The 13,707-nt window shown below is 40.7% G+C and overlaps 1 protein-coding gene across 1 annotated transcript; it reads left to right on the forward strand.

Moving 5' to 3' along the window:
* The first annotated feature begins 4,402 nt into the window (after positions 1-4,402).
* Positions 4,403-6,193, forward strand: LOC121800998 (pectinesterase 2-like). Its single transcript, XM_042200478.1, has 2 exons — positions 4,403-5,288; positions 5,505-6,193. Exons 1-2 carry the CDS (start codon positions 4,403-4,405, stop codon positions 6,191-6,193), a joined length of 1,575 nt encoding a protein of 524 aa, XP_042056412.1.
* The last annotated feature ends 7,514 nt before the right edge of the window (positions 6,194-13,707 follow it).

Below are 13,707 nucleotides of genomic sequence, written 5' to 3' on the forward strand. Positions count from 1 at the left end.
CAAAGCACCTTTATAGTGAAATATGGACGTAAACTCAAGTAATATGCATTTAAACACCAAGTATCATCACGTTTAACGCCCAATAAAATAGTTAAAATATGAGTTTATCAGAGACGCCAATGACAGTGGCGTTTTTCAGAAAAACACCACTATAAAGAGTTCAAATCAATGAAAAAACACAACGGATTTCAAATCAATGTTTTATAAAGAGGATGTATCAAATTACTAATATAAAAAGTTCAAATCAATGAAAAAACACCAATATAAAGAGGATGTATCAAATTACTAATATAAAGAGTTCAAACGCCAGAGAGAGAGTGGTTTTTAATAAAACATAAAAATGTTCAACTAGAGAAATGAACACAAAAATTGTTAAAACGCAATAATGATCAATTCAACTAAATACTTGTTAAATGTTCAATTGTCTCGCATTTTCTGCATAAACAGACCACGGATTCCCTTCCCGATTCTGGAGGTAGGAAGACGAGACGGAGGAGTATCTTGCACAATCATGTTCTCTAAATCAATCCCAAAGAAGTCGTCTAGCACAGAAGAACGAGGTGGAGATTGAGGGACATCACTGAGACCGATATCTTCACCGGTTCCACCAGTGTGGCTAACTGAATGCCGTCCTTGAACGACGGAGCTTGGTGGAGGTGGAGGCATAAAATTGTCATCGGAATCCACTACCATCCTTGCGGATGACGACTCTTCACCCGCTTTCTTCTTACCACACCACTTACCTTTTTGCCTCACGGGAATGTCAATGTCCAGCTCAGACCGCTGGGAAGGACGGTAGTCCATCATCTCAGGTTCCCCAGATATGTGCAGGCCGTCTTCAACCATCCTCGAAATTGTGTACAAAGCCGCATAGATTATTCACACAGCCACGTCACAATTTCAACCATTTTCACTTTCACCACATATTCTCAACACTTTGACCTTTCAATGACCACGTCATATGTTCCACATCTTTGACTATTCAACAGTCACGTCATATGCTCAATGGATTTGACTAATCAAATCAAATCTAAATTCCAAAACACAATTAGGTCACACAGAAAACATGCAATTAATTCTGTCACGACCGCCCTCTAGGGTTAATAAATGCGGGCGATCGTGATTAAAAGGACTTAAATGACGGACATAGAAGACTAGGGTTTTCAACAAGAGTTTGACCAAGAATTTAAGTTTAATAAATAAAACGACCAAAAGTATTTATGTTCAACAAGTAAATGACTAAGGGTTTAACATTTATTCAAAAAGAGTAACGAGTCTGCAAATATCCCAAATAAAACAGTTTTAGAATTTAATAAAAAGTATATGTAAAGAAAACATCACAGCGGAAGCATCCAAGAGAAGAGTGATGTCATGTGTGAAGACACAACAACACTCGTAGTTTTAAAACAACCATAGTTCTCATTTTTATCCTGCTCAACACCACCAACCGCTAGTCGCCGCTCAACCTGCACATAGGGAAAAACATATGCAGGGCTGAGTACCATAAAAATAATACTCAGTGGCTCATGCCGAAAACATTTTAAATAAAAGTATATGTTATCATGCCATAAGTAAGTAACCATCGGGGTTTTACTTTAGAAAGGCCCGAGGAACCCAAAATATTTTCCATTGTTAAAAATAGCGACTGCGCAGTCATTTTCCCATAGACGTCAACCATATCTTCCAATACATGACAAGGAATGCGGCCGCAAACCAGGTCACTAGACCGGCCAGCCCGTACGCTAGCACACAGTCTACCATAGGTGTACACTAATCCAAGTAGGGTTTGCATCCCTACGAGGAACCGAATTCGATTTATATAATAGTGGCAAAAGCCACATCAGATAGGCACGTAAAAACAAACCAAGGCATGATAATCATAGTTATTTCCATCGATAAAACATTATGACATAGTCCTTATTTAAAAGAGAGCCCACCTCGACCGTTTAGATTTCAAGTATCACTTTCCCTTTGATATCACGCTTAGCGCACGGATTTTCACCTTTAGATAGGGTATTCCCAATCAGTCACCAACATGGACTTAAAATTTATGCATGTCCCTAACTTTCCCTTTTTCCCCATCAACATATGGAATTCACATCATAGCATACCTCTTTACATATCACATCACTCCATCACATATATAATTCATGTATGTCATTCATAACATAATAATATAGTTGTTTTTGTAAAGGTAGAAATCTGGCAGCACTGCGCAACCATTTTATAAAAATCTTTATAAATTCACCCGACTTCCGTTGGGGCTAAAACTTTACCACGATACAGTAGACTCATCAAATAACTTCCAGTTTAAATTTCATGTCAAAATACCCCTTTTTAGTCGGTCAAATCAACAACGTAACCTACTGGTCGAGAAAGCATTTTATGGCAGAATTGCACAGTTAACTTTAAAAATTCACCAAAAATTCATCTTTTATTCAAATGAGTTGAAATTCACAAAAAACACAGAAGACATCATGAAGTTCACTCAGGAAAAAGAATCGATCAAATCGGAGTTCATTTGGTAGGTCAAATACATGTCGGAACATACTGTCCGAACTCACAGTTTTTCAGGCGTTTAAAAAGATTCGAATTAGGGTTTATCCCTATTTATTCAAAATCAACATTTTCATGATTTTAACACACAAACATGCTCAAAAGAGTCCTTGTACTCATGTTTTCGTAACATCACATATCATTCACCATAGATTCATTAAATCATCAAACAATTTCATTAAAAACGCAATCACACATACAAAAGCAAATTCCCACCGATTAACCCTTGGATTTGAATTCCCTACGCTCTCTACATGCATGAGGGAGTCAAAGAATGTTTAGATGGAGAGGAATGAAGAATATGGTCTGATTTTTACCTTTCTTGGAAGAAACAATCGGTAGGAACGAATAAAAGTCTCGATTCTTCAACAATCTCTTGGAAATTCGAAATGATCTTGAGTAGAGTGGAAGAACAAGGGGGAGAGGAGATGAAAAAGTGAGAGTGGGCGTGTGGTGTGGGTGGCTAGGGTTAGGGAATGGTGTTTGTCTCTATTTATAGAGTTGAGAATAAGAATATCTCCCAATTAATTAGAGAATAATTGGAGAATAATTAAAATAAAGATTGAAGAGATTTGGGGAGGAGTTGGCGTGAATTTGGGGAAGAAATAAGGAGGATTTTCGAAATTTAGGACTATTTAATTAGCCTCTAATTTAATTTGGGTATCTTCACGGACCAGAATAAAATAATACGGAGCAGAAAAATAAATAAAAATCCTCCCATAAATATAGGAAATAGGCGTGTATTATTCCCCCTCAATAAGGAATAATTTCAAATCTTTAATAAAATAAGATAAGGCAAGATTTGCTAGTATATTCCAATTAAATAATGGAAAGAAATAATTAAGGGATCAAAATAAATAATGAATAATCTTCTTCTCCCACAAATTAGGAGATTTCGAAATCTCCCTAAGGAAAATAGTAGGGGCGATTTTTATCAAGAAGGAAATAAGGTAATTAGGCTTTAGGATTTAATTTGGATAATTATCCCAAAGCAAATAATTAAATCCAAGAAAAAGAATTCATTTCCAATAATTAGTAGTGGTCGAAATTTCCACAATAAAAAGAGCAAGGTAATTATTTATGATCCTAAGTAAAATCTCACTCTCCTTGGAATATAATTCACCACAATATATATTATTCACCATCAATTAATTTAAGCCACGTCATAAAAATCAACGAAATTGACTCGGTCAAATCAAATTAGGTCACCAATTCAAATACGTAGCAATTCATCAAATAAATTCGACAATAAAAGAAAGTAAATTTAATCGTCTTAGGGTTCGAAAAGTGGGGCGTCACAAATTCACTCATCATTTAATTCACATACTTCACGGCATTAAAAGCATTAAATGCAAAAATTTTATGCTTCGCAAATTAGGGTTCCGAAAGCGGGGCGTTACAAATTAAGCGTAGTCGGTCTTATTTATGTTATGATATACATTTCGAACGGATATTAGTCCATAAATAAATATATATCGATCATCATAGAATATTCCGTGCTAGCTTGGATAAGTTTTACTTAGTACTATTATGTAGTGAGTCCACGTCAAACTTAACTCATAATGCATGCACAGCACCACAATGATCTTTTAATTAAAATCTTATATGAGCTCGATAATTAAACATGATCCATATATATTTCCATAAACACAGAAGTGATATCCATAGTAATTCCAGTCATCAACTGGATCATATTAACCTACGCATACATGATCAAATTAATTTGTCATCAAGCTGATCTTATTAATCTAAGGCGTATACATGATGAAATTAACTCCGGCCCCCTCCCTATTTAAACACACCTAAATGAAGACAAGAAAGCATAAAAAAAAACACAAGCACAGTAATGGCGAAAATAATACTACTAGTCTTGTTCCAGTTTGCGATCATATCATTTACGTGTGCCAAAGCCTCAGGCTCTGCGGCCATCTCATGGTGCAGCCAAACCCCAAACCCCGAACCGTGTGAGTATTTCCTCACACAAAACCCTAAATTATACGACGTCTCCTCCATACATGAAAAGCCCGACTTCCTGAAGGTGTCGTTGCAGATGGCCCTCGATCGCTGCATACACGTGCAGAGTGGTCTCCAGCAACTCGGCCCCAAGTGTCGCTCCGCTCGGGAGAGGGCAGCCTGGGCCGACTGCGTCGACCTCTATGGGAAAGCCATCCGTTTCCTCAACAAGACCATTGACACCGACAACAAGTGCACCGCGGATGACAAGCAGACGTGGCTGAGCGCGGCACTCACCAATATGGAGACGTGCATTGACGGCTTCGGTGACATGGGCATCCAAGATTATTACACTGTGTTTCCCATATTGGCTAACAACGTGAGTTTGTTGGTGAGCAATACCCTAGCTTTGAACAATGAGGGTTCTACTTCTGATGATAGTATGTCTATGTCGCCGATGAGTTATGAAGAAGGGTTTCCAGGGTGGGTTCCTTCCGGTGATCTGGAGCTGCTTCAGTCGTCCATCCCGAGGGCGGACTTGGTTGTGGCGCAGGACGGGTCGGGGAATTTTAAGACGGTGGGGGATGCGGTGGCAGCCGCACCATCGGGGAGCAGCAGGTATGTGATCTATGTGAAGGCGGGAACGTATGTGGAGAATGTGGAAATTGGGGAGAATTTGGTTAATATTATGTTGTTGGGTGACGGAATTGGGAGGACTATTATCACCGGAAACAGAAGCAACGTCACCGGCTTCACCACCACCAAATCGGCCACTGTTGGTATGTCACTTAATTAATTTGTCTACTATTTTTGGATTTTACTAGTATTTTTCAAGCATACTTAATTCAGTAACTAGTAGGAGTACTTTTTTTGGTTAATTACTACTAGTATTTTGGATTTATAAAATATGGAACATCATACTATTAATCAATTCATGCGAAATCGAAATATGTACACAATTAAATCATGTAAATTAATTAATTAATTTGACGCAGGAGTTGCGGGCTACGGGTTCATCGGCCGCAGCATCACATTCCGGAACACGGCAGGGCCCGAGAACCAGCAGGCCGTGGCTCTGCGTTCGGATGCCGACCATTCCGTGTTTTATCAGTGCAGCTTCGAAGGGTACCAAGACACCCTCTACGTCAACCACCAACGCCAGTTCTACCGCAACTGCGATATCTACGGCACAGTCGACTTCATCTTCGGAAACGCCGCCGCCGTCTTGCAAAACTGCAACATCTACCTTCGTGACCCGCCCCACAAGATCAATACCATCACCGCGCAAGGCCGGACCGACCCGAACGTTAAAACAGGCATCATCATCCACAACTGCCGTGTCACCGCAGCCCCGGACCTCCGATCCGTTCAGGGATCCGTCAAGTCCTATCTGGGCCGCCCGTGGAAGGTGTACTCGCGGACGGTGTTCATGAAGACCGAGCTCGATAGCTTGATCGACCCGGCTGGTTGGCTTCCTTGGGACGGGAACCTCGGTTTGAATACCTTGTATTACGCCGAGTATGCCAATACCGGTCCCGGCTCCTCCACCGCCAATCGGGTCAATTGGACCGGTTATCACGTCATCACCAGCCCATCCGTCGCCGCACAGTTTGCGCCGGGGAATTTCATTGACGCCAATTCTTGGCTGCCGGCCACCAATGTGCCATTTACCCCTGGCTTTTGATTATTTCTTCCGTTTCCATTAATTAATTTCTAGTACTAGTGATAGTATTTCAATTACTTGCTTCTACACTTTCTTTCATTCATGCTCACTAATTATTAATGAATAAATATCATTATCATTATTCTTTTTTAATTCAGCCAGTGCACAAAGTTAATTAGGATCAACTTGCATTCATCAACCCTAAAAGATTCATACTCCATTTGAGATTACTAGCCGTTGGAGAATTAAGAGAAAGCATACTATTCAAATTCAATTTATTATTATATGATACTCCTCAATTACATATGTATGTTTATAGGACTAAAGAACTTTTAAATAAAAAGCATAACCTTTATAATTAATTTTACTAATATTATACTCCATCCGTCCATGATTAATTGATAATATGAGTTAACTCAGCTAGTGTTTTAATGTATTGTATCATAAAATTGATAAGAAAAAGTTAAGTGGAATGAGAATACTACGTGACATAAATTAGTTGTAAACTTTGTTTCTTAATAGGCTATTTTATGCTTTATTAATGATATTAAATCCACTAGAGCAATATTTCCCTTATTACTGTTGTTCTATTATGTAAGTTAATAAATCATCAACTTTGTACACTATCAATGTTCTGTAAAATAAATCATCAACTTTGTACCATCTCAAGACACTATCAATGTTCATTACTAAAAAAAGAGACTATTCATATAGTTCACTCTAAATTTAATAACTCTAATTAAAATATTAATGGCAAAAATATAATCATCTTAACTGTTAATAATCGAGATTCGATTTGAAGAAACTAGAGACTGACTCCACTTATTTTAACACAAGAAATTCCCGCAAGTGTACGGGGTTAGTGTAGCACAAAGTAAGCAAGAGTATCGTATCCCACATAGACAAATTGTATAAACTCAAGTACCACAGACCGATTTTAACTACTATCTAGATGATTCAAAGGTTTGGTTTGATTCTTGGAAAGACAATTAAGCATAAACAAGTTAAAAACACGCGACAAAGGATAGGTTTCAAATAAGAGAAAGAAGTAGAGCTTTAGATCCAACTACAACGAACACAAAGTGAACAATTCAACAACTTCGATTACCCAATTGAAGTATCTAGGATTACTAGGAAAGCCGCTAGTCTAGGCTAAGCCCTCTCTCGAGTGCACCCAACCCGTTGATTAACCATTAATATTGAAGTCTCCTTCTAATACTTCACAATTAACTCCTTACAACAAAAGGCTCAAGCCCTCACTCTAGAATCCCTTCTCTCGAATGCAAATTATCTAGGTGTTGTTCATTCTTTTATCAATCCTAATTAGGTATCTCTCGATTACTCAAAACTAGGTTAACAAACTCAATTGGTAGCTAAGCAATTGAATTGAAAGAGCACAAGAATGAAACAAAGGAATCACAAGAGCATAGGTAATCAAAAGTCCTTAAATTAATGAAAAGCGTTCATTGTAGTCTTCACTAAAACTCTACAAGGGATTTAGCTACTCATATTCAATGCAAATTCACAAGATAAATCCATGGAAAGTGAACTAAACATAAGAAAACTAATAAAGATACTCCCAAAGGTGGATTGAGTGGGCAAATCGTCTTCGTCTTCAACCTTCTTGATGAATCGGACTCTTTGTCGCTTTAATCTGCTCTCCAATGTGAAAACTGCTCTTGGGGGCGTCACTTTTCTATCTTGGGCACGAAAACCTAGCTCTCCTTTTATACCCGGGGCGGAAATAATAGCAATTAACTCTCGCAGAACACATCGCCCGACCGGACGATTTTAAGTTGCCTAAACGCCCGGTCGGGCGTTCTCTCGATGGCCCTGATTCTTTCACATCGCCCGGTCGGGCGATTATTCCGAGGCAGAACGCCCGGTCGGGCAAACTCTCTGGATTCGTTCCTTCTTTGCACGAACGCCCGAGCCGGGCGTTTCTCTTGTACATGAACGCCCGGTCGGGCACTTCTTATGTAATCCAGCTCCAAGCTCGTTTTCAAGTAATTTTCACCTGTTTTATGCCCAAACACTAGACAAACTCATCCAAACACTTAAGTAGTGGATAATGAATGCAAACTCAAGTAATATGCTACAAAACATTGAAGTATTCACGTTAAACATCCAAAATACTTGCTACACTACGAGTTTATCAACTCCCCCAAACTTAAACACTTGTTTGTCCTCAAATAAGAAGTAGAAAACAGAGAATTAGAACTCGTGTAAGTATGTTGGATTGTCATCATTGCCTCAGTAAAAGAAAACAGAATCATCATGTATCAATAACTTCGCATACAAGTAAACCAAAATGAACATTGGTTCAAGCTACTAGCACGTATTTCACTTTGTCAATTTGCCCTCACAGGATTCATATAATGTGATTTTTTTTCTTTATTTTCCTCTCACTCTCAAAGTGTATAGGTATAGTATGAACCTCTCAAATCAATCAACAATGTATAGCTTACCATAAGCTTGCTCAAAGTCTAGACTCTCATCTACTATGTTGTGACTACAGATTTAGGATCCGAAAGGTCTTTTCCAAGGTTGTAATGTAGGGCTCTTTGGTTAGGTGAGGAAAATTTGGCCAAAGTGACTATAATCCCGAAGTGAAACTACAATTACTTCACCCTTGTGCACTGCAATCCTTAGCTAGTCATAGGCTTTGCCTAGACTCTTCTCAACTCCCAATTTCCCCTTCTTTTTTTTTCGAACAGCGCTTATTCATTTTCAAAAACTAACCTAGTTTTCTTTTTTTTTCTTTTCTTTTTTTTTCTTCTTCTTCTTCTTCATCTTTGTTTTTTTTTCTTTTTTTCTCTTTATTTTTTTTCCCATGCTTTGCATGTCATTCTCTCATTTCTTTTTCTTACAAACTCCTCCTTTTTCCCTCTTTCACTTGACACTAAGGGAACCCAACCCAAATTATTAGCTATCAAAGAAAAGGCTTTTAGGCTCAAAGTTGGCTAACAAGGGATTATAATTTACAATTAGGATTAAGATTAAGATAAGGGTAGAAGGGATGGCCTAACGTCATCTCCTATTTCTATAATCACTATGTAGATTCAAGGAGACCGCGAGCAAGTTCTAGAAACATATAACATAGTTGATGAAAATTCACACATTTTTGGAAAAAGATATAGGCTCAATCCTCACATGGTATTTTTCGGCAAAAGACAAAGCAACGAGCAATTCAATCTAGGCAAATTACAAGAAGGAGATACAAGTTACTTGGCTAAATCAACGAGTTTTCACAAACATTTTACGTCAGTTCTCATCATAGGCAACTCATCCAACAAACCTACTTAATTCATCTCCAAATGTCTCCAACTCCCCATTCAATTTCACCAACTTTCTTCCCAAATCTATCATCCTACCCAAGGGAAACAAAAACAACAAACCTAAAAAGAAAACAAAGGCACAAAAATAAGTGGAACAAGGAAACAAGGCCACCTACTCCAACATCCAAGATCAACAAAACATCACAATTCAAATTTCAAATTTACATGCCCACATATCATCATCAAATATCATCAAAAGAATAGGGGTACAGGCCGGGGTATCATCAAATAAAGAGAGAGAGGTAAAAGAGGGAATCCACTAGACACCTCCCAAACTTATTCCAAGCAAAACTAGGATAAGTTTGAAAGAGAGTGGATCTCCCATGGACCTTCACTGCGGAGGAGGAGGCGGATGCTGCCACTGGCCACGGAATTCATCGAATCGGGCATTGATGTTGGCCCTTTGTGCGTTGTTGAAGTCAGTGAATTGGGTCCAGTTGGTGTCGAACTGGTTCCATCGCGCTTCATTCTGGACCCAATATTCCTGCTGACGCAGCTCCATCCGTGTCAACCTCTCATTGATCGAGCCGTAGTCCTCCTCTTCTCGCTCTTGTCGGCTTCGTGTCCTCTGAGTGCTTGTCCCGGCTTCATCTCCCCCTTGGTGGGTCGGTTGTTCCTCACCTTCCTCCTCATTTTCTTCTTCATTTTGCTCGACCCCCATCTCGATCGCGGGAAAATCCATGTGGGGCGCTTCATCAACACTCGAGCTCGGGCTTACATCCCTAAATTGCAAGTTCTGCGGATTCAACGCCGTGGCTTGTTCGTGGACCGCAGTCTTCATCTTCCAGTTTTCTTTGCGGAAAGGACCGTTCACATAGGTGTTGACGGTGTCCGGGAGGGGGTAATGATCTGCTGCCCTCTGTATCAAATATATCTTCCCTCGTTGGTCCACTCCGACCAGCCTTGTTCTTCTCAGAAAGCTGAAGTCCATCAAGTTATCACCAATGTCGGCGACCAAGCCCCTCGTCGACACTCCCATATGGAGTGCAATAGCTGACACCACTGCACCGACACAGAGTGTGCCGGTTTTCTTCTTCGAGGCCCTCTCAAGGTGTTTGATCATGAAGTGGCCCAAATTCAAGGGAGGCTCCTTGTGCAGAATAGTCCATAACAGGAAGAGCTCATCCCTCTGCACGCTCCCATGCTCATGGCGCGCGAAGGGGTAGCATACACACGCCTTCTGGAGTAACCGCAAGGCTGGGTTCCTAATGAGAGAACCCTTTGCCCTGTTGGTGGCGAAGTTGTCATCAATGGTAGTGATGGCCTTCCAGAAGTCATTCGCATTGTGACTGAAGCTAAACGGCTCTCTATACACCTCCCCTGAAAATCCAAAGATTTCCTTAAATTGTGCCATCGTCACTGTGTACTCAGCATTCCTCATACGAAACTTGATGGCAACTATCTCCCTCCTGTTCATAACTACCTCAAGGGTAGATAAGAACTCCAGTGTAAGCCTCTGATAGGCGGGGTTCCTCTGTGCCATGAAGAGCCCATTTAGTTGCCCTTCTTCACATAGCTCATTGAAGCACTGCTCAATGCCCAACCGTCGGATTGTGATAGGGCATGGATATCTAGCTACCCGGTAGGGTAGTTGTGAGAGTACGGCCCATTTCTTCTTCTCTGCGGCATTCAAATTAACTCCAGAGTGGCTGGGTGCCATCGTTCACTACCTAAAAATTGAAAGTATTAGATCAATTCGACAATAACCCAACAAGTTGCATTAATGAAGGCACTCTCCCCCCAAACATACTCTATACTAAAAGAACTTCCCATTCGTACATTTATCAAGACGAGAATCAACCCCCCATTGTGTCACACAATGTCTCTTCCACAACAATAAACCTCAATCAAGCTTAACTCAAATATTCCACCAACATGCATCACTTATCTAACATTGCATCAATGTAGACATCAACAAATCAAAGCATGTTAGTTTCCCAAACTCAATAACCACAAACCCATGGAGGAAATTGCACAATTCATGCTCAAGGCAACCATTCAAACCAAATTCATACTCTAACTAGCAATTAATCAAGATATCTCCAAATAAACGAAAAACATGCTAGTTTCTAACCATCGATTCACCAATAATCATCTAAACACCGAGCATAAGCAAGAGAAGAATGAAAAATCATACCTTTCGGGCTTAGAGTGATAGAAAACGGATTTCTCCCCTTTTTGCTTGTTCTTGAGTAAATCAACCGATTAATCGGTTCAACCCTTGAATTAGATGGATTAGGAGGATGGTGTGTGTGAGAAATCAGTGTATGTGGAAGAGTTGAGGGTGGAGTGGCGAGAGAGAGTAGAGAGGAACGAGAGAGAATTGTGGCTAGGGTTTGAAAGTATAAAAACTGACCTGTTTTTAAATCACGCGAAGAAATCGCCCGGTCGGGCGATTTGCAATTTGCAAAACGCCCGGTCGGGCGAACTTTCTGGACAATCCCGCTTTCATCAATCGCCCGGTCAGGCGTTTTTCACTTGGCAAATCGCCCGGTCGGGCGAACTTTCTGGACAATCTTGATTTCATCAAACGCCCGGTCGGGCGAACTTTCTGGACAATGTGTCCATTTCGCCGTTTCTTCAATTTTTGTCCGCTTTTCGCCCATCGACGCCTATTTTCCTGTTCCACTCAAAACACACCAAAACACACCAAAAACGGGAACAAAACAAAAACACACGAGAACAAGAACTAAGCAAAAACACACCAAAACACACAAAAGCGATAAATTTTACCTACTAGGGGTTGCCTCCCCCATAGCGCAATTGTTTAACGTCGTTTGCCCGACGCCTAGAAAGCTTCACAACTCAATCAAGGCCACCACAAAGACCTCGTCTTGTTGCTCCTTAGTAAAGAACCTCTTGAGATTTTGGCCATTAGCCTTGAACGTGCTTCCATCGGGTCCTATGAGCTCCATTGTACCATTGCTCATGACCTCCTTGATAGTGAAGGGTCCCGACCACTTAGATTTTAGCTTGCCCGGGAAGAATCTCAACTTGTGGTTGAAAAGCAACACGGCATCCCCTGGGTGGAATTAGCGCCTCTCAATCAACTTGTCGTGATACGCCTTCATCCTCTCCTTGTATATTGAGGAATTAGCATAAGCTTCATTCCTAAATTCATCAAGTAAGTTGAGGTGAATCTTCCTTTCCTTGCCGGCCTTGGTGAAGTCCATGTTCATTTGCCTCACCGCCCAATATGATGAGTGCTTCAATTCAACCGGGAGATGACATGATTTCCCAAATACCAATTGGTAGGGTGACATCCCGATCGGCGTCTTGTAGGCCGTCCTATACGCCCATAAAGCATCATCAAGCTTGAGAGCCCAATCTTTACGGTTGGAGTTGACACTCTTTTGCAATATTTGTTTGATCTCTCTATTGGCCAACTCGGTTTGACCATTGGCTTGTGGGTGATAAGGAGTTGTCACCCGGTGTTTCACTCCATGTCTTGCTAAGACCGCCTCTAGCCACCTATTGCGAAAATGAGACCCTCCATCACTTATGATAGCCCGTGGTGCGCCGAATCGCGTGAATATGTTCTTTTGAACGAATTTAATCACCACCTTTGAATCATTGGTTTGGGTAGGAATGGCCTCCACCCACCTTGACACATAGTCAACGGCTAGAAGGATGTAATGAAACCCACTAGATGGAGGAAAGGGCCCCATGAAGTCAATGCCCCACACATCAAACAACTCGACTTCAACAATTGTCGTCATTGGCATCTCCTTCTTCTTAGAAATACCCCCCATTCTCTGGCACTCGTTGCATCTTCTCACGTAGTCTTGGCAATCTTTGGTGATGGTTGGCCAAAATAGACCACTTTGGAGCACTTTCATAGCAGTCCGGTTAGCTCCAAAATGCCCCCCACTAGGTGCGGTGTGGCAATGCATAATAACGGACTCCCACTCCTCTTGAGGGACACATCTTCTAATCACCATGTCGGCGCATCTTCTAAAAAGACAAGGCTCGTCCCAAAAATAGAACTTCACGTCATGGAAGAACTTCTTCTTTTGATAATCCTCAAGTCCTTCGGGAATCACCTTAGCAACAAGATAGTTCACAATATTGGCATACCATGCCACTTGCCCCTTGGCCACATACAACAAGTGCTCATCCGGGAATTCTTCATTGATGGCCAGCTTCAACTTCTCTTCTTCATTTGTATGCTCTAATCTTGACAAGTGATCCGCCACC

This window comes from Salvia splendens, chromosome 4 (assembly GCF_004379255.2).
Source record: "Salvia splendens isolate huo1 chromosome 4, SspV2, whole genome shotgun sequence".
Classification (NCBI taxonomy): Eukaryota; Viridiplantae; Streptophyta; class Magnoliopsida; order Lamiales; family Lamiaceae; genus Salvia; species Salvia splendens.